Here is a 22,644-nt window from a genome sequence, read left to right as displayed (position 1 = left end):
CAGGGGAAACGAGCTGATTCATCCGCTGCCTCTCCGACACAATCAAACATTCCTGTATTTTCTCTCTCACACACACTTTCACTCACTCTCTCTGTCACTGACACCCACCACCGTCATGATGTTGTTACAAACATTGTGGCATGTGTTCCACACTCTAATAAACAGTTCAGGACCTTTACCCCTGAAGCCAAATTCATGTTGTTAACAGCTAATTGGAGGGTGCTTCTCTGTAAGAGCTGTTGCTGGAAAACATTATTGTTTGCGTGGCATCAAGAGATCCTCATGGATGAGTGGTCGTAAAGATAGAGGGTGCTGAACGCTGTAGAAAGATTAGGATTTATTCATGATTTCTAGCTCTAAGGTGAAAGTAAACTTTAACAAAACAGAAGAATTGAATAAAGCATCAATTTCTTTCCCTTGTTCACTGTTTATCAAATAATCTACACTAAATTACATTTATATGTCAGATGTGCAGTAGGGGTTAGCAGTATGGATGCATTGTGACAAAAATATTTTCCATACAGGGCTCAAACTTAACTTTTTTCATTGGTGTCCCAAACTGCCCTAAAATACAGTTTAAACTCTTCATGTAAATATTTGCCGTCCCAATTATAAAATTACTGTTTTATAGCCTAAAATCCCTTCTTGCAGCTTTGTAAGTACCTGACAGCCACGACAGGTACACTGCTTTTAGATGTCACTGTCACGGTTCATTTTCCCCCTGTGTATGTGTCCATCAGTGTGTCACAGTGATTCGCTAGAGATTAATGTTATGGTTAAATTATAGTTGGTTTTTGTTGTTTGTTTTTTTAGCCTAAGTCTTCCTTCCGTCCCGCAACCATCACAAAATATATTTATTATCTTTCGCGATCATTTGTTTGCCATCCCCTGGATGGCAGGATGCCCTTTAGTTTGAAAAACGTATCTATATATTTGAGATGGTGGTTCAAGTGGATAAAAAGGTTTCATGTGGTGTATTGTCCTTAGAAGAGGTGGTGTTGTGAATGGTGTTGTGAAGTTTCACTTGTGACAGTAGGGTTTTCTGGGGCCTGTCCAACAGCAGGCTGAGTCAGCAATAAAGAACAAAGTTGATGTGACTTCAGGTTATGCTGAGTCAGGTTTAGAAGCTCTGAAAGCAGGTAGATTTGTCCCTCTGTCCTTCCGTGGGATACTTTCCTATTGTATTCTTCTTGTTTTCCTGCCCCCACCTCCTCTTCCCCTTTCCCCTAATCTTAGCACTTTCCTCTCCTCGTCCTATCTTACATTATTCTCATTTTTATTCATCTTTCTTTTCACCCTTTCCTTCCCTCCATTGTTTCAGCTTCTCCTCCTCTCTTTCTTTACTTTGCCTCTCCTGCCCTTGTATCTATCCTTTTTTCTGTGACTCCGGGTGTAGTGGCAGATGCCAGAGTCCTGTTCTCCTCAGCAGGCTCCCATGATACCTACACCATTTGCTTCCTGTCCGCCTGCTGCTCAAGCCTTTGTGCAGTGACTCAGCATTCATTTTTTTTATTCAATGCCCCTATACAACCTCCTACAGCCAGTGCTGCTCTCATACTTCATGCACAACAGATTTTAACTTTATGATTTTTCATAGTTTGATCTGATCTTTATGGCAGTCCTGGCTTTGTAGGATGTGTACAGTGTCATTTACTCATGTATTTGATCGGCAGGATGACCAGTTGATTTAATAAGTTTCCTACCCTGAGGATCCACATTTCTCATTCATAAATAAAACACAATTAGAAAATGCTGAAATTAGTATTTACTAGTATATAGTGTTTTGCTTATTGTACTGCATGCCTGTGTTTCCTCAGTCTTCTCCCAGTGAACTCTATGTCCATCTGTTCTCTAAATCTCTCTGTTTTATCCCCTTGTTCACACCATTTTTTGACCTCGCTGTCCATCTGTTATTGGCTCCAGCACACTCACTGCAGTAGTTTATGTATATTAGTGTGTGTGTGTGTGTGTGTGTGTGTGTGTGTGTGTGTGTGTGTGCGTGCGTGTGTGTGTGTGTGCGTGTGCGTGTGCACGCGCTCTCCGCTTCCTTGGCTTATGATAAATGGATCCAGCACAGAATGCTTACTTAGTGACTCAGTGTCATGCATCTTTCATGATTTTGCTTTGTTTCAGATAAGCACAACAACAGAAGAAGATATTTTCTTAAGGTTTGTTTCTTGCACAACTTGGATAAAGAGAAATGAGAACATGCGCTGAGGGAAAAGGGGTTTGAAAAAGGAGCGGATAGTCCATGTTGAAACAAGCAAGGTCAGGTTAAAAAGGAGGGTCAATAGAAATTGGCCAAGGTTCAGAGCTGGAGCGACCACACACACAAACAGATTACGAGAGAGTCGATGAAGGGTGTTTCAAGGGCCATAATGTGGTGTTTATTGCCTACAGAAGGTGTTCTCTTTGTAACACTACTGTTGGCACCCTAAGGGCTGGTGCAAGGGGTCATGGATTCAGGTCACAGGTGTCCAAATTGAGAGGTTCTTTAAAGTTCATTAAAGGCGATAAGGCTTCTGGTCCTTGCCAGGCTTGTCAGAGCGTCCTTAGAGCCTCTTAATAGATGGCCTCACCCTCAAACTAAAGTGTATTTTGGAACACAGAGAAGTGTTCAGTGAGGTAAAAGGCTATTTTGAGTTATAACCGGAGCAGCACACCTAATATATTACATAATCTTTACATTGTAGATTTAATAATACTCAGGACCTTCAGAGCAGTAATCTGTGATTCTGCAATCTGATTAGACTAATATTAGATCAATTCAATTGCTCAGCCAACCTTGAACTGTTTCAGTAGATCTGTTCTATTGATCAGACAGTGGAAGTCACCTTGGATAAAATAAAGCTGATAGCATATTCAATGCTGTTTGTATCATGTAAGATGGACCTGTGTTTATATAACAGCAAATGTAGTAGTAACTGCAGACTTTGCATAGTGACAAATTAGGGTTGGTCCGGTTTAAACATTTTCAAATCGGTTTGATGTTAAACCAAACACCAGACCAGATTGGTATACTGAATTTTGCCATTAGGTGTTGCACTTTAATCAGCAGCCGCTCCTGAGTGGAGTGTAATGACAGTGTGTGCCAACAGCAAAGAAGCATCACTGGAGCACTGGAGCTCTCTGTCCACAACAAATCCATTACCTATGCACCCCTGTAACTTGAGATCAGATTGGAGACATAAACACTTTAAATATGGGTGAGGACATTACTTGCTATTTTTCATTTGTATTTAAAACAGAAAACACGTTTATGTTGTGATATTTATGGGAAATGACAAACAATATGGCCAACACCAAGCAGGTTGTTGTTAGTGATGGTCATTTGCGAGAAACTTTCAGCTCTCTAGCAATTTCCCAGCAGCCAGCTGCCACCTTTTTTTACTTTTTGTAGTGAAATAGGAATGCATTGTTTAGGTAATTACTCATTACAACTTCATGAATTAGTCATTCCTTTTCCATTGGGGTGCTTTCAAAGCAAGCGACAGGAGTAAGTGGAAACAGGGCATTTGACAACAGTTTAGCTCAAAACAGCACACTGTGTTACTCAAGGCCAGTTAGGACACGTCTTTTGACTACTTTAGATCCAAAATATTTTCTAATTTAATCTTCAGCGTCATTATTTGTTGCCCCCAAATACATGAACTCTTTGGCAAGTGCACGTCTCTCCCATTTCCACCTCCATTGATAATTGATCTCCATGTAGCCAGCCTCAGCTCTGCAGTCAATTGAGGATGGCCTGTCAGACACCAGTGGCTCTATTTCTCTGTTAATAAAGAAACATAACATTATGTTAATCACATTGTCAAATTGCTTAATACAAGTTTGATTTAGCATTTAGCATCAATGGCACACGTTGCTGTCGTAGGCTACATTTTAATTTGCCATGTCATTATGAAAAATGCTTGTTCAGCTCCTTTGCATGAACTTAAACTGGTTTAAAATTGTACACCAGAGTGGAGCAGCAAAACCTGACATTGACCCAGCAGTACTACAAATATTTTTTGTGATGAAATATGTTGTAGAAATGGTGTTTTTACTAGTATGTCCTAGTCAAGTTAGAGGTTAAATGGAGAAGGTTGAAATGTCTGGGTCGTCATTATTATGGTCTTGTCGTTGGAGGCCATTGCTTGAGCTGGATTGCATCTATAAGTCCCACAAGAATGTAACCTTTGTAACCTAGGTAAGGCTTTTTAGCCATGGGCACTTAGCCTACTGATGACCTCGTAGTTGGACCTGCTTTCTAGTAAGCTTTGCTCTTTGAAAAGATTTGTTGTGATCCCTCCTCCTTCTCTATCTCCATGTGTTTGTGATGGTTAAAGTGGAATGCCACCTGCTTGATCAGCCCGAGGCTAATCTACAACCCTCATTAGATACCTTTCTTGTGAGCGGGACCTTTACCTGTATAATTTGGCCACATTCTGCAGCCCATGGCGGCTTTTAACAGATTCCATTTCTATCATATACAATACTATACAGGAGTCTATATCTCACTATGTATAAGCTAGACTTGGTCAGGCTTCCAGCAGAAACAAAGGGTCAGGGTGCTTGTTTAACTGTCTGTGATGGTAAATGCCCTTTTTCAACTGACCTTTCTCTTTAACTCCAATGGGATGGGGGGGGTCACGACTTTCTTAAGCTTGTTTGTGTTCTGTACACCAACAATGACCTAGATTCTGTACGTTGTAAGTTCTTTTGTTCAACTTCAACTTGACTAGCAGGTCGCAGGAAATGAGCCAATTACCTGAGGCAGTTGCCTGGCTGTTCTCATGTTGACTGAGTTGCTGTAAATGTTGTGTTGTTGTGACTCCAGCTGACATTTGCATTCAAATGTCAAGTCATACAAATGTAATTGATGTGTCAGATTTTTACCTGGCAGTTTTTTGTTATCAAGTAATGATTTTCATATTTGTACTTGTCAGTTTCCCAATACATGTACATAAATGAGTGGAAATTCTATCAGTGCTTGTACCGTTTACAGCACAAGAACAGTTAATTAATTTGGATCTGTAATAAGCATTTCTTCAGTTCAGCAAAAAGGCCAAAGAAAGCAGTTTAATAAGAAATTAAATGCCCACCAAAATGTCTCAGAGCCCACAGTGACATCTTTAAATTGCATGTTTTGACAACAGTCCACATCACCTCTAATTGTCACGTACGACAAAGAAATGCAGCAAATCTTCACTAGTGAGAAGCTTTTTGCTTTGCTGAATTTTTTGCTTGAAATATGTTAGAAAAACTTAACAGGCCATCCAAATAGTTACATTTCTTTAGAACAACTCATGGATTAATTAGTTCATTTGAAGAGTTTGGGATTTTTTTTGTAATTCACCTTTCTCCTGAAGGGTTTGTAATGTGGAAGTTGGCATAATGTTGTAATTTCACTAGCTTCTCTTTGTAAATAAGGAGTTGTCGAGATTTAAAAAGATGGACTTTTTGGCAGGTGAACTATCTCGGTAAAAGCAAGAAAACGTAGGTTTGCATCACCTCATCTCCCCTCATTAAATCAGAGCAAGGCAGCTGGTTAGGGATTCTGTGCTTGTTTGCATATGGTCCTTAATGAGATAAAAATTTGTATGAGAATTAATTATTTGTGATTTGTGTATAAATGTGTGAGATGATGGGATAAGAAGCCGCAGGTAGGAGAGGAGATGAGAGGGCAAGAAGAGAGAAACTAATCTGTTCATAGGGGGAAAAAAAGGAAATTAGCGCTGGCTTGGATCCTGCCAAGCCCCTCAATACTTTCCTCAAGGGTTGGACCCTTAAGGCTTTCCTGCCTGCTTGCGTTCCTTTGTATGTGTGCGTGTGCATGTTCACACGCTCCAGCTCTTGCTTTGTTTCTCAGCACTACCTTCTCGCCCTTTACTGATGTTGCACCCTGTGGAGCCCCTGTGGCTATCCTGGAGTGTGTGTATTACTACATAATTGAGGTAAAAGGATAACCAGTTGTATGTGCTGGGTATTTGTTTGTGTGTGTGCGAGAGAGAACATACACTGTTTTGCGTTCATGCATGTGAATAAAGCAGCTTTGTTTGTATTCTGAAGTAGAACTTGGCTCTCAAACTCATGCAGGGGATGTGTGATTTTAATAATTAATAGATTTTCTTAATTATGTTTACTTCCGTTAAAATCTAGGGCATAATTTGTTAAAGAGGTTATGATGGGGATTTGCATACACTTAAATTTAGGTCGTCCTTTTCTTGCCAAAAAAAGACAAAAAGAGCTTTCTTGCAGCAATTTGAGCTGAAATACAGAAGAAAGAAAACATGGATAAGAAAGAAGGCATATTGATAAATGTTTGAGAAAGTGTGATTGTAGGTCAGAAAAACAAGGACAGAGGGAGGCAAACTGTTTGAGAATAGTTACTTGAAATAGAAAGACCAAAAAATGCAGAAGGCCAATGCACACAATCTGTAGAATCACACATGAACACTCTGACCCACAAAGAATTTGGAGGGCTGGTCTGACAGGCGATCACAGAGGGAAAGATCTTAACTCCATTTAACTGTGTTTAACCATACCATGACACAATAAAATATTAAATTTGTGGAGTTTAAATTAGAGGCCCAGACTCTGTTTAGATTGCTCATCACTCTAGTTTTGGCAGATATAATTACAGGTTTGAAAGTAGAGATCTGGCTGTTTTAGTTCCATTTCTGTCCTTCCAATTTCTCTTCCCTACTCTCTATTCATCCCTCAATCTTCCTCTCCCTCCCCTTCCCATTTTTCCTCCCCTTACTGTCTTAATGTGGGACACAACCTCAATTAAAAATAATGTATAATATATTAAAAGCCTGGGAAAGTTCAATCAATATTTGTGCTACTCTCTCTCAGAGTCAACAACCAGAGAAGTAAGTCTCAATATTGTGATTTCATAAAAGATAAAGTCTGGAGCTGCCTGTTTATACGTAGTTTTACCATTTGTTTTGTTAATCTGAACACAAGTTGACTGCTGAGAAAGATTGCCATTTACTTCAGGTCTATCATGTACCTCTAGTTGACACAGTTTTTGTTTGCTTACTTCACTTACGCTGGTAGGTCAAGGGGCCCCATGCACAAATTACGTCCACACTATTACTGGCTTCTTACTTGCATGCTTGCTAGTCACATTAACAATTTTGTTGGTACAGCTGGAGATATCTCTGTCAGCAGAATTCAACATGACACCTCCCCTAGGGAAAAAAAAACAAATGTTAGGCAACACTTTATCCAGCTCGTAGTAAATTTGGCACCTATTCCTTACTGGATGAGATGCAAACGAGCCAACAGTTTTTCCCAATGAAGATGCCAGACCAACGAACAGCCTAAGCTTCATGTCGCTTGTTCAAAAAACTGTTTACCCTGGTTCTATATTTCCATGCACCTCCAACCTATTTTCAGAGCAACAGCAAACTGTTGCTTAGGTTTGATCAAAGTTAGATAGGCCCCCCTGTAGTATGTCTGGACAATTTTTTGAGTTCCATTCACCAGGGTGTATATTAGAAAGAGGTGTTAAAGAGCTTTGGTGTGCTGTCACCAAAAGAACCACCACGCCCTGCACTGATGACATGGTCCTTGTCGGGAACGCATAAGGACGCTTGAGTGTTGACACCACAAATGTTTTGAGAAGATCTGGATACAGCACTGAGGTGGGGCCCTGTTCATTCATATGAGAGCTGTTTGGTAGCGCATGAAGCAAAAAAAAAACTCTATTTCTGCAGTATGAAAGTACCGGGATCTTCCGCATTACTGGACCCATGAGGCTTTTGCACTAGAGACTTACGACGGCTGAGCACACCTAAGTGTGCCCGAGCGGGTAACTTCTGCCAGAGGAGCAACTGACTTCCAATTTAGCGCTTCACTAGCTTAAATGGTGGTCAAAGAAAATGTAATCATGCAGCTCTTTTGACTTTACAAATGTTATCAAACTGAATGGCTTAAATGTGCTTAAATAGTGAAAGGGGTCATTTAATGGGGGCTTTGGATGCAAAAAAAAAAAAAAAAATCATCCACTGATTTACAGATGTCTCTTTCCCAATGTAAGTCAATGGGAAAAAGTCTTTCTGGGCTTGTGGGCTTCATGTGACGCACCCAGACGGTGTATTTTCACTTTTGGCCACTGCGTAAAATTCGCCTCAGACCTGGCGCACTTCTTGGGGACTTGGTGGATCCTACAAAACAGTTGTCAAATGCGTCTCAGACCATCCGGGCAAGAGGTTTAAATGATCGGATCACAATGTGTCTTGATGGTCGTTTACACTTGTATTTAGCCCTGTCCACTTGATTGGATCACCCGAGGCGCATGTTAATACCAGGTATAAGGCTCTTAGACAATGAATAGAAGTCTGACTTTGTGGACCCAAAGAATATTTTTATTTTGTTTTATACCCAAATGAGTTTTATTCTGTTGTAATGTTCTCAGTTGTGAAACACAAAATGCACCTATATACTCAGAGCATCCCCCTGGATGCTTTCTGTGTCATATAGAACTTCTTTCATCATTCATTGTATTTTGGACTGTCTTAGACCATAGGAATAACATATATGAATATGGAAAAAGGGCATATTCCTCTTTAAGGGTATAAAATCTGTGGCTTTGTCAACCTATATTCTACCGTGGCTTGTGTTGTGTGTTACTTATTGCTCAGTGCCCAGCTTCTCGTAACCCAGCCTCTGGAGTCCTTGTTGGACCTTTGCCCTCTGGGAATGAACTCTGACCTTGCAGTAGGCCTAAAGGCGCATTAAGAGGCAGACTCTGAATGACAGGGTGTGGTAAAGGTCAAAACTCACAGGTCAGTGGGGATCGGGGCGAACAAGCCCACTCCCTTCCATTATGTCTTTCTCCTCTGTCGTTCTCCAACATCCCTTTCTCTATCTCCATCCTATTTCGCCTCCTCTGCTTTATTCCTTTCCTCTTATGGACCTGGCAGCTTCTTTCACCCTCCACTCATTTATCTGATGTGTTTTTTCTTTTGGCTGACATTTCCACTGATTTATAAAACCACCGATTCTTTGGTAATTTGTAATTGTAAGATTTTAGTCTTAGTTGATTTGGCAGCTGTTTACTGCTGGTGGTAACAGTAAGTGTGGATTAATACTTCATGCTCCAGAGTACCCATGGTAGCAAACTCTCCTTGAGCAGCTATTTTGTCAGAAATACAACAGAAGAGCAACTGGTGTATCTGTTCACGGCACAACCAAACACATTCATATCATTTTGATAATGAAGTCAGTCAATAATTGGCCTCTTTCCTAGATGACATGAGTAACTCGTGATCTGATTTCATGCTGCAAACAGTGTAAGTAGTTTTCCACACAACAGCAGCGCACAGTAAAAGGACTCGCCTGCAGCTCTTCATCAAACAGCTCATTTTGGCTGCTCCCCTCTTCTGTTACTGCCAGTAATATTTCAAACTTACCTCCTGTCAGTTTCTCCATATTGTTTATTGTTAAACAGTTGGAACTAAAGCCAATCCTTATCAATTGCAAACTTAAATTTGCATTCCTAACTTATACCCACCTCTGAACCTCTGTCCTCCCCCTCCTGCTCTCCTTTCCTCATCAACTGCCTTGCCTTCGTCTTTTCTTTGCTGTTATTTTGTTTTTCGTCTTCCCACACTCCCTCCCTGCTCCTTCTATTCTCCGAACCATGCCCTGTTGTGGCCTCCACACTCTTAAGCCATTGATTTACCAACGCAGGGACTTTCTTTGAGCTTTGTGGGTGTGAGTGACTGAATCTGTGCATTTGTATTTCTATTAAGGGCTCACTTTTTTCCCTCTGATTGTCAACAGACACATGTTGACTGGGGTGTCTATTCACAACCACTAATTAATACACACTCAGGACTAAACAATAACTTTTAAAAATGGTTGCCAGGCATCAACTTTTAATATACCTAATATTTTCAATAATTTAATACTATGCAGTTGTACTTAAACACTTTAAGTCAAATGCCAGCTCAACTAGCACAACAGAGCAAGCTACATTTCAGCTCAGTTGAGGAGGATGCCGTTTACTTTTTGCGCTTTTACAAACGCAAGCCTCTGGTCCATGAGTAGATGCTAGCTTCCCTCTGCACGGTGATATGGTTGGCAAGGGTAGTTTGGTAGAAAGAAAAAAGTTCCTACAAGCAACTGCTCACAACAAGGTCTGTGGATTATCTTGAACTATTTCGTGATTTATAGAAAGAGATATTGCTGTTGAGTTTTTCAGATGTTTCTTTCATTGTTTTGAGAACCAAAAGCCAAGTGCCATCTAGTTACATTATTTTGGAGAGAAGGCAGACATGTCTGCGGTTGATATCTCCAGCACTCAGCAACTCACAGCAAAACAATCTCAATTCAGAAATAGCACTACAGGAAAGAGGAAAAAATGTATTTTTGATTTTTGGGGTGAACTGACACTTTAAATGCCACTTATGCAACACATATCCAATGGCAACCTGGCAACCGTTATTGTTGAGCCCTGCACACTACTCGGCTTTTCCTGTCTGTCAGTTACACACACACATGCAAAGCGGTAAACACACAAAAACCAAACAGCGGGAATTATGCAGCTGCTGTCTGCTGTCTGATTAATGAGGACATACAGTCTGTGAGATGAGATGTTGATCCCTTTGGGTACTGAAGTATTATAACAAACCCAGACTGCTGCGATAAATATGAGTGTGGGTGTTCACGTTTGACCGTAATTCTGTTTATGTGTGTTTGCTCTCGAGGACTGCCTGAGGACAAGGATATTTGCAAGAGGTTTGAACAAAATTGATTAGAATTCTTGAACGTAATAAGGAGTGATGATTGAGACTGTTTGTGGTCTGATGCTAATGAGGCTAGATTAGATATTGTAAACACTTGTTGCCATCAAGTGACTTAGAGCTGAAGTCATGATGAGAACTGAACAGGTTGAGGCCCTGCTTTGAATTCATGACTCAAAGACTTCTTCATTCATTGTAAGCAGAGGAAAGTTATCAAGTATTCATGAGGAAAACACAAAAAAAAATCATATTTTATTGTATTTTTGTTAATTTTAATTAGATTATCATCTGCATAGATGCATGAAATACTTACAGAATGATTAGAGGGAAGAAAAGAGCTGCATGACAGTACTTGCTGGAGAGTCTGGCATGTGCCTTACTCAAAAACACTTTACTGTATGTATATCTGATGACACTAATTCTGCATGTTTTTTTTCTTTATTACCCCAAAAGCATAAAATCTAGATTTTTGTAAACCAACCCACATACACAGTCCTTTGTCTAAAAAATACTTATTAAACAAACAAATGTGTGCTGCAAGTAGCCCCTAATAAATGCACTATTTATCTCACTTTGAATAATGTTTGCTAAGACCTGCAGTGACCAGTAACCTTGTTTTAAGGGCATATGTCTTGAGTAGGAACCAGTGAAATGGGGGCTGTTGAGTTAGCAAAAACAGCAAGTATTTGCGCTTCTGGTTACAGTCTTTTCATGGGATTATGGAGAAATACTAAAAACAAGCCTTATCCTTTTTGTTAACACCACTTTGTTAAAGGTTCTTTATATGACATTCAGAGCATTAATATAGCAGCAAACCACTTTTTGCTATGTAAAGATACAGTGGCCTACTGGCGTCCTGATCATAGAATGAAGTCAAGCTACATCCGTGTGAGTCTGTGTGTGCTTTAGTCTGAGCTTCTCTGTGTTTTGCTGTGGTAAGCCAGTTCGACCACATATGGCAGTTGTTCAGCGCTATTTCAAGTTAGCATCATTAGCTGCTAGCTGCTGACTCAGCTACCTCCATGGTGAGAACGGACTGCAGGCAACTCATACACTCTGAATTTACACGCGTAGAACCCCTTTAAATAGTTTGTTTAATTGTATAGTAATATAATTAGCTGGCTTTACTAGGTCAGATGAGAAAAAGTTGGTCTTCAGTAACACATGTCTATGAATGTTCATGCGTCTGAAAAAAAATTCTGGTAGATTGTTTCTTTAGCTGTTGTTCTGCTGTTTTAACTTTGCTTTTTTGTGAGTGTGTTTCGCAACATTGGCTCTACTCCTCAATCTTGGCTCTACTCCTGTCAGTGTTTTTCTGTATGTTGTGTTTCTTTAACCTCATTATCTATTTTCCTCCATCACTTGGCCTTTGACATTTCTCTGACCTCATGCCAATCTAATGTTTTTCTTTCTTTGACTGCACATACTGACCAAAATACGAGAAGACATGATATGTCTGTATGACAGATAATAAGAATGAGAAGCAAAACAGACTGAAGTGTGAACCTTTCAGACGCAAACATTTTTGCACCATCAGTTTAGATATTGTCATTGTGCCACTGATTTTACAAGGATTTCATCTGACATCTGACATTGAGGTAATGTTAGAAAGAAGTGTTGAAATTGTAGCATAAGAGTGAAGTAAAAGAGTTTTCTCTTGTGACTTTGTTCTTTGGTTGAGTGTTTTTCTTTTTAAGTGGACCACATTCTCTCTGTGGAAATCCCCTTGTCTTACTCATAATCATTGCCTCCATATTTCTGTCTATCTCCTCTTTTGTCTTCATCTTCCCCACTGTTTTTTCTCATGGATATTTTTTTACGTCTGTTGTATGAGTCCGGGCAAAATAAATGAGCTGTAGTTAATTGTTATTTTAGTCACCACATTTTAGCCTAGTACAGCCAAAATGATACAAGACCTAATTTATCCAATAAATCTTTCGTTCTAGTAGAAACATAGTAGGTTGTTCTTTCAGGCCAGTCAGATCAAACACTACAAGGTGGTTTATTCTTCATTGTAATAATACCCTTAATTTAGCCTCTTGAGTTTGGAAGAATCATTGGACGGCTGCTGAGGGCTTTGAACTATAAACAACTTTGATGTTAGAGATGAGCTAGACTGATAAAATAACTACATGTCCACACCCCTGGCCTCCGTCTGCCTGGATAAACCTTGTTAAACCCATTTGAATAAGAAACTAATACCTTTGTTCTGTGATTCAGCCTCAAGTTCCACTTACTTACCTACAATTTCTAGTGAGAAAAAGTTGCAGAAATTGAATTGTTCTGGGTGAAATATTTATTTTTTGTCTGGTACCATACATACATAGCAAAAAAAAATGTTTTTTAAGACACAAGACTAGAATCATATGCAGTGCAATACTATTTGGATTCTGATTTGTTTTTCATTCTTTTGGCCTCAACAGTGGATGTCAAATGGGACAGTGACTATGAGATTTTAAGTGCTGTATGGTCTCAGTCAAACATTAAAAAGCCAGCAGTATGACAACATTCACTGATCTACTGCATTGGTGTTTGGGGGGTGCACAATTGTGTGTATTTTTGCACTAATATGTGCTTTTATTTAAGTAAGAGAATCTGTGCTGGAAAGCTGTCCTTATCTTTGTTTTCCCTTTTGTCAAGTTGTCAGCTTATCTCTAACTGCACTTCAACATGTGGATATTATTGCGCCATTTTTCTTTTTTCTCTCTTCTTACTCACTGTTTTCCTACTTTCTGTCCCTCTCATCTCCGTCTCTCACCTTATACTTTTCTGTTTTGATATAATCATATCTTTTTCCTTGTGTTTCTCTTCTCTGCTCTTTATCTTGTTGCAGGCTGCACCCAGTACTAAAAGTTAAAACAGTCCTTTGTGTTATGTGACCCAACAGTGTGCAGAGGAAGGACATGGGATGATGGGAGGTTGTTCAGGGTCACGTCCAGTAGGCTAAAATAACAAATAACTGGACCATCTCTCACTGTTGTCTCACTGTTGACCAGCCAAAGATTATTTCCTTCAGTTCAATGGTGGTAAACTGCAGCAATAGACTGATGATTTGTTGGTAAGAGAATCTTGCATCAGCATTGTTACTGTCTTTCCACTGACTTTAAATGCCAGCTTTAAATATCGGTTTGTGTTGTTTGAAATGTTAAAAAAAAAAAACAAAAAGATTTTTTTTCAAAGACATGTCAAATAATTGTTGTGCCACTTGGTGACAAACACACTGCACAAATCACAGGGATAATATGGCCTTAAATGTAAATAAAAGGAATGATGAAAGCAATCTCAGCTAGAACTGCCTGGAGTGAAATCTGCATGAGGTGCTCACACTCTCACCACAAATTCTTCCTTTATAAATACAGGTCTATACGTAGGAAAAGATGCATGCATGGTTTTTGTGCATGCATATTGTTTGTACATCTGGCCCCTGGCATGACCTATAGTCACCATAAAATCCAAGTCAATTTGGCATTTGATTGATAGGTTAAATAATTATAAATAATGATCTGAGTTATGCCTTCACTCAACTGACTGTATCTGTACAGTCAAAGCATTCTCTTTAACACACATAATTATCTCCCCCAGGCTCAAGCCTCGAGTGGTTCATGCATTTTATTCGTGTGTGTGCATGCATGAGTGTATGTGTGTATTTTTCTGTCTGCAGCTTATACCGCAAAGTATCGGAAAAATCAGCCTCATATTTTGTGCACATATTTCTGACTGTATCCTGAAGGACGTCGTGTAGTTATGGTGATTTGCAAATGTTAAAAAAAAAACAGTTTAATTAACTGTTCAATACTATTATTGACTCCTGACTCCTTACTGTTCCCAACTGGTCAGTAGGGGCTGCAAGTTTGGTTTTTTTTTAATCGGCTTGGCTAAATTTTGGCTTTGTAAAACATAAATAAGGAGTTTATTTTTCATGAGCTTCTGAAATATGCTGTGGCACATCTTGAATAATCTTGAGTGGCCGCGATTAGCTCCTTTGGCCACCTTGCAGAAATCTGCATTCTACTGAGTGCACTTTTCTTCTTGATTAAGGTGTTTTTCTGATGTTGTGCTGGTGGCAATCCTGACAAGACAAATCAGATTCCAGTCTGTGTGACCTGAGCTCAGCATGATAGACTCTTATTACTTTGAAGAACACATTAAAAAAAAGCTTAATACAGATAGTTTAAATTTGCCTTTAGGTCACTGTGTAACTGTTGGTATTGCAATCTTGAGAACCGCTCCCTCTTTTCTCCTTACTCCAATTAAACCTAATGTTTTCTGGCTTGTCTCTTGTATTGAGCTCAGATTAGTTTTCCATTTTTTACTGACTGTGCAACATTTTCCTTGGAGAGCGTAGAGGCCATCATTTTCAGGTGTAGCATTTGAGTTACTAAGACATCTGGTATGAATGCAACCCTCATCTTATTTCTGTTTTGCTTTTGCCTTGGTTTCAAGGTTGTGTTGGAGTGGAGTTTTTCAATTTGTCTTCATGTGTATTTTCCCCGTCTTTATTCCTTCCCTCAGGACATTTTTGTGTCCATTTCTCCTTTTTTTCTGTCTACTTTTCCCCCTCTGCAAAGGATCAGCACTTCAAAGCTGCCATTGAGCAGTGTCAGTGAGCTCCCAGGCCACAGGATCTGCTGAGCCCAGCCTTACATTAGAGCTTATTCAATCCTAGCTACAGGTGTGCTGCCCCCGCCAACTCCCAGAGGACAGCAGGCGCTTCAAACACACCAAAACACAACCTTCAAAAGGCTGCATGTCATCAGCATTAATTCCTGAACACTGAGGAATCAGCAGAGTACTCTGTCATCTGAAACTGACTTTGAAAGACACACAGGGAGAGAGAGAGTGGGCAGTAAAACCTACACTGTCATTCATACCTTCTCATTATATCCCTGAGTCATAGAGAAACCCCGGAGCTGAGCTCACAGACAGTGACGATCCCAACTGCTATGTGTGTGAGTTGTTATTTAGCCCGTATGTTTTGATTTAATAGCTTAACGTTACAACATCACATGAGTTACGCAATTTTTTTTCTTTTTTTGGTGTCTGTCTGTAAATATACTGCACATGAGTGTGTGTCTTAAAACAGACTTTGAGTTACACCAATAATGACAACTTGGGCTGCCTGACACAAACACGACCCTGACCCCCTCGCTGTGTGTTCAAGCAAGTGTTGACCTGGGTCAATTGCAATAAAGTGACTGTGCATGCAATTCACTCACTCAATAAAAGAGTCTATAGTCATGCCAGCACGCAGCTCTGTGAGAGTATACTTAGGCGAAAAGGTGCTTTGAGCTAAATGCTAACATCAGCATGCTAACACATTCACAATAACAATGGTAGCATTCTGATGTTTAGTAAATGTATAGTTTGCCATGATAACCAGATTAGTTTAGCAACTGTCAGTATGCTAACATCATGTGCTAATTATAAATTATAGACCATCTTGCAGTGGGCTTACCAGCTCTGATGCCAAACCATGCCTTAAAACGATTGTGGACCAGGGGCAAAACTTCAGGGGCACACATTTTCATTTAAGCATTAAATCAAAAATTCAGGGAACTGCCAGAATTACAGCAATCAGTGGATAACTGAGGACTTTGTCCTGCTGATGGCAGTAGAGGAAATCTCAGAGAATCACCAAATACACGGGTAGGAAGGCATTTGGTAGACTTAACTGATTGACGTGGTGACGAGGTGTCAGATGTAACCCTGTGATATGTTGCTCTGTTAATACTACCAGAGACAGCAGAAGGACTTAAGTTCTCACACTGGTTAATTTTAGCTGTTTGGCCCTTGATATCAATATTAAAACCTGTAATTTTAAAAAGATATGTTCTGGTACACTTCACTGAGCATTTGTCTTCTCAGACTAGTGATTCACTTTAGTGTGACAGAACAACCTGTGCTACAAAAAGCTGCTGTTTGTTTTGGATGTGGCAGTTAAATTAAGGCTGTGTAGGATCCAGGGTTAATTCATTTGGAGCAGGTGCTTTGATGTCAAGCCAACTTCAGCTGAATTATAATGAGTTTAAACAGCTTGTATTGTTAATGCTATGACTTCACTTTTCAAAGTAAAGGCGGCTGTTTTCCCAGTTAGTGAACTGAAGTAGACCAGGAAAAATAAGAGCAAAAGCAACCGATTGTGTTTTTAGACTAACCAAAAAATGATCAGTGTCGACTAAAGGCCAAAATGTTTAACCCCACAACAAGTAAAATACTTAGGCCTGAGAAACAGAAATAAACTGACATAATAAAAACAGGTTGTATCACACACACTCTGTTTTCAAACCTAGCCATGCTGAAACTATAAAATTAGAAAGTAGTGCAAAACATAACTGTGCCAGTCCAGTGAAAAATATGCAGAACGTATAGTAGCTCTCCCTCTCTTTGCTTCTGTCTCCTAACTGCAGCTTTTCTCCAACTGTGCTTTATCTGAACAACTTTTGCAGTGTCCTTGACACTGGTTGGCTGCATGACATTTTCTACTGCTGTTTCAAAATCATTTTTTCTCACATGATGCATACTTAACCATTAAATGGAACATGACATCGTACAGTAAAGTGCTCCACGCAGTGATGTGGCTTTGTTAACCAGCGGTGTACTGCAGTTGTATACTAAAGATGAGACAACTCTTCTCTCCTTCTGCCAAACTAGACTGAGAAAGACTTAAAACATCATAGATTAAAGTAAAGAATATTGCTACAGGTGTGGCATTGTAGTTCAGTGCTTATTGAGACACAGCCAGAATGTCGGTCCAAATTAACTGGCCGCAGGATGTCTCCACCTTGCACCAAATATATTTTGAAATAGGCTGTGGCCCCCTGTGATTTTGTATCTATAAGGGGCTTTACCCAATTATTAGAGGGACAGAATATTGATATATTTAATTGTCTTAATTTACCTGTTGTTTTATTCTTTCAGCCTTGTGATAGTCTGGCGATCTGTCCAGGGACAGGCTCCAGCCCCCATTACAGCACAAGCAGTTGCAGCTTATGAATGTATGAAGTCATTCTGTGTACCGTTCTGTGTTTTCTCAAAAGCTTTTTCTTTTTAAAGAGCATCTGGACTTGTGAGAATGAATCTGACTGATGGGTGACAGCCTCAGGAGGAGTAGTAGAACCTGTACAGAGCTGAACTCAAGCAATAAATCTCACAAACACAAACACACACACACAGTCCCTCAGACCTTTTAATTACAACATTGAGTCATACAGAAACTGTGCAGGTGAGCTCATCGGTGTTAATGCATCCGTAGTTTGTTTGAGCGTGCACATGCGTGACTATTTTGGATCTATGACAACACATTTATACCTATAATATAAAACTTATATATGATGTCAGTTCCTTTGGCTGTAGTCAGACAAGAGAAGTGTGGAATTGCTAAAAATGGTTTCAATTTGGTGTCAATGGCAGTGAACATATTGTCAGACTTACAATAGTTGACTAATTCCCCGTCTTAATTTGTTTCAAAATGCCATATGTTCCTCTCTAGTTAGTCTTTGGGTGGGAGACGACGGGAGATGTGCTGTGACATGTCAGTGTTTTTGAAGTTTGGCATTTGGCTGTGGAAGGGAACCTCTCCTTAACCGATGTCTGACAGTGATTGAGATAGATCGGAGGGAGGGAGGGAAGGAAGGAGAGAGAGAGAGAGACATGAGGCAAATGGAGAGAGCCATGGGCTGTAGGAGGTGGGGAGGGTGTGTCTGGGAAATGGAGTTGTTTTAACATCAAAGATAACCCTGCTCAGGACTCTGCGAAGACCTCACATTAGGCCAGGAGACACTGCACTTTATCATTGCCTCTTCCTGTTTGGCAGAAGCTTTATCCTTGAGGCTTGTGTTAAAGCACTGATATAGACTGTTACAAATTAGAAGTCAACATCACCTCCCGGCCTCCCACGACACAATCCTGCACACGGACTAACGTCTTGGCCTCACTCTGACCCAGTGAGTAAAAACATACAAACTAGACCTGGCTTTTCCAGAATCATTGATTATAATATTGTAAATTTTGGTCCAGTAACTCACTAGTTCAGTCTGACTTGATAGACATACATGGCAAAGACTTAATAACTTACTTTGACAAAAGATGAAAATAGTCAGCTGAAAATTAACAAGCAGTTGTATAACTGTATTTACCAGTGACAACAAATCTCAATTTTATTGGACATACTGCTGGACAGAAGATGCTGTTGGCTAGAATGGCTAAACTGGGTCAATAATCTCCAAATTACTGTAGATCTGACCCAAATAGCAACTTCTGCAATGTTTGAAAGTATCTGAGTTCAATTGACAAACTGATTGTCTTGCCTTGTTATTTTTTTTTTTCTCTGCAAGTGGCTTTGTGATCCTCCTAGGGTTAAAAACTACATAGAACTGTGTAGAAAAATGATAAGTGATCAAAATGATAAGTTCATTACTAGTTGCGGCTAATGTAGCATCATGTATTTAGTATGTTGTTGTGTCTTTTACAGAACAGTGTCAAAAACAGGGTGCCACACTGCCAGCCCAGCAGAGTGGAGGTAAAGGAAAAGAAAATGCATCAGCACCTTCAGAAGAAGAAAAGACAACTGAGAAAGGTGTGTGTGCGTGTTTGTGTGAGTGTGTGTGTGTGTGTGTGTATGTGCACACGCATATTTTTAACATCTGTCTCTTTCTATTTTTGGGGTGTGGTGAGACATCATTAGTCTATGCAACAGGTCTAGACCTCCCACCTCCATATATCTTAGCCTGACTGCTGAATGGTCTCAGCTCATTCAGGAAAAAGTATGTCAGTGGTACTAAATCACTATCAATTCGGCAGGTTCATCACAGTGCATACTTGCATGCAAAAGGTTGACAAGTACCAGCCTGCATAAAAGTGCATTAAATCACAACTTTGTAAAAAGACAATCCTCTGAAATATTTTAACTACAGTAAATTGCTTGTCATTGACCGAGGACCTTAAACAATATGTTAACTGGGGGCTGCAGCAGCTCTATTGTACAACAACAGTAAATCACTGCTCACTAAACAAATGTACTTTTTTCACAGTTGTCCCAAGGAAAGTCATTTGTGCCATTTGTGACCTCTTGGCACTCTACAGCCAAATAACAACAAAACAAACCTCTGTCACATGCAGAAAGTGTATCAAATAGTACTGTGTTATTAATAGGGTTTGGTAGATAATCTTGATAGATTATGTCTCACTGCAGAAATGTTAAAAATCAAGAGTTTAAAACCCAATTCTCAACACTATGCACTACACTAACGCTTTTTAATTCTTAGTGCCACAAGGCCAGCATCCACACTTTAACACACATTCATACGCTGATGGCAAAGGGGCAATTATAATTCACAAACACTCACACACAGATGGCGCAGCCTGTATCAATTTTATAAGACTGAGCTGTAGTTCCTGACAGCTGAACCAACTAGATGTGAAATGTAACAGATTCATACTTACCATTGATGTATTGATAAAAGACAATGGAAGTAAATTTATCTTTTTTTATTTTAATTATGAATAATTAAGAATACACCATGTTTTAAAGGTAGCAAATAGTCTGTAAGGGAAAATAAATCTAGAGAAATGCACTGAAAATCCTTTTATAATAGTATTGTTACCCTTTGTATTGGAATCAAATTGTATCTAAGTTAGTCATTTTTTTATTATCTTATGCTGTTCTGCAAACTGATAATTTAGAACCAGAAAACACATGAAAAATCTAATGCAATGAGCATGTATCATGTTAACAAATGCTATGTACAGGGTCCAAAATCTGCATTGCTTTATACGGCAGAGCGTGTGCGCAACCTATGGTGCATTTAACTAAACCTTGTAAACTCAGTAATCTAAACTGGAACAGCCATGGAGGTCATTGAAATGGGGGTAGTAGTATACTGCCATAAAGTTGACTCCAGAAGATAGCAGAAATTGTTCTAATGCTAAATCAGTGTTGAAGTTAGATTTGTCATGTTATTAAAACAATAAATCAAAATAGATTTCCTTACATTACACAGTCTTCATAATTGCCACATACCATTTAACCATTATGTTCTGCTCATGTCATTAAACATGAGCCACGGCTTCAGAGTCGGTGTGATTGTATGCAGGGGTGTGCTTACACACAAACACGGACAGTACACTGTATAAGTGGGTCTTTGTGTTCACAGCTTGCCTAAGCAGGCAGATTCTGCCCCCTGAGTAAATATGGTAAGCCACTGATAACATTAATTTGTGTATAACAAGGACACATTCACACACTAAAACACACACACAGGCGATTCAGTAGGGGTATGCCTGTAATGGAATGATAACTTGTTTTGTTACTCTAACATGCACTGCTTACAGTATCATTACAGGGTCGTCCCCACAAATTTGTAACTGAGTGGTTCTCAGGCTCTGGGTGTCTGCAAAATACAAGTGTGACTATAATAAGATGGAGTTTTGCATTTTCAAACCATCATAAATTACATTTTCTACTCTTTGTAGAAAGCCCCTGATGATCACAGAACTCAGTCCAAGGAGGATTTATGATTTTGACTCATTGCTTTTTTACCTGCAGACTCAGTTACTGGGGCTAAAAGCGTGCTGACCCGGGTGATACGTCTGGCCCAGCGGTATCTGTTGGACCCAATGGGTAGACAGAGGGTTGAAGTGAAAGGTCCTCAAACACAGGCCAAGCCCAGACAGCGCAGTCCTGCACCTGGACGAGTGTTCAGGAGTCGGACTTCAGCTTCATTAACACAAGCACAGGTAAAGGTTTGTCAGTACACTGGTAATCATGGCTCGAAACTACCTCATGCATCTTCTTGATAACTATAAACATTTTTTCTGCAGCTTTTTTTCAATTTGAATCTTTGGAAAGCAAAGCTGCACACCATAACTCATTCTCTAAAGTAACAGATTTTCTCAGATTGTGCTTTTCTTTTTTTATTTCTTTCTGTCTAACTTGTTTCGAAAAAAGTGACATTTCAGTTTTAACCTTTGAAATGCAGCTTTAATTGCATTCAGTTGATGCAATACAGTAAAATTACCATTGTACTGATGCATTTTAGTCATAGAAATATTTTACACATTTCTTTCCGTGATATTAGGTCAACGTGTTGCAAAATAAAAGTGGGAAAATCAAGAGATGACAGAACTTTTAATTACATAAAAGCCACACCCTTAGCCTTTGCCTTGCACATTTATTATGTTGTTTATTCTTGTATTTGCACTCTTAAAGCCATAGTTTGACATTTTGGAAAACAAGGCTACAGCTATAAGCCAGTTAGTTATTTTAACTTATCTTAGTTTAGTGTAAAGCCTGGTGCTGGAATATTTTTTTGCATGGCAGAGGGATTTCCATCACTATGAGGTTGACACACAGCAAGAAGAGACCACGGGAAGTAACTGCTTTGGGACAAGAAATAGTCAGGTGCATAACATTCCATAAAACAGCAACTTTGTGTTTTTAGACTGTGACTTTTGTGCAGATTAAATGTTGTAAACTTAAATGGAGCTGGTAGGCAGATTTTGTTAGTTTTGGACAGAGCTAGACTAGCGGACTCACTGCCAAGCTAAGCAAACCATCTGCTGGCTGTAGCCATATACAATATTTAGCAGACAGATGTGAGAGTCTATCTCTTCTCAAACTCGTTGCAAGAGAGGGGAGAATTGTATTTTCCAAAATGTTGAACTATCCCTTTAACTAACCATACAACAATATTACCACCCTGGCACGTGTTGCTTGTTTGCTCATCCGTCTTCATTTGGTGGGTAATATCTTTCATGCAGCACCTTGATTGGCACAGCTGGATAATGATTAATCACCTTAACCCTTCAAATTATATTCCACTTCACCCAGTGAAGCCCGCCTCACCCACCTCACCCGTGCCCATACAGTGTGCCCGCAAGAAAAGAAAGTTTGCTCGGTCACTCTCCC

The 22,644-nt window shown here is 39.6% G+C and overlaps 1 protein-coding gene across 1 annotated transcript in view; it reads left to right on the top strand.

The window, feature by feature from the left end:
* si:ch211-266k8.4 overlaps window positions 1-22,644 on the top strand; it is a 63,832-nt gene that overhangs the window by 17,996 nt on the left and 23,192 nt on the right. Inside the window, exons 11-12 of the mRNA XM_042496620.1 lie at window positions 19,210-19,314; window positions 21,283-21,473. Of these exons, the coding sequence (XP_042352554.1) occupies window positions 19,210-19,314; window positions 21,283-21,473 (296 nt within the window). The remainder of the gene's footprint in view (window positions 1-19,209; window positions 19,315-21,282; window positions 21,474-22,644) is intronic.

The sequence above is a fragment of the Plectropomus leopardus genome, chromosome 11, assembly GCF_008729295.1.
Source record: "Plectropomus leopardus isolate mb chromosome 11, YSFRI_Pleo_2.0, whole genome shotgun sequence".
NCBI classification, from domain to species: domain Eukaryota; kingdom Metazoa; phylum Chordata; class Actinopteri; order Perciformes; family Serranidae; genus Plectropomus; species Plectropomus leopardus.
This window is presented reverse-complemented; position numbering and strand designations above follow the sequence as displayed.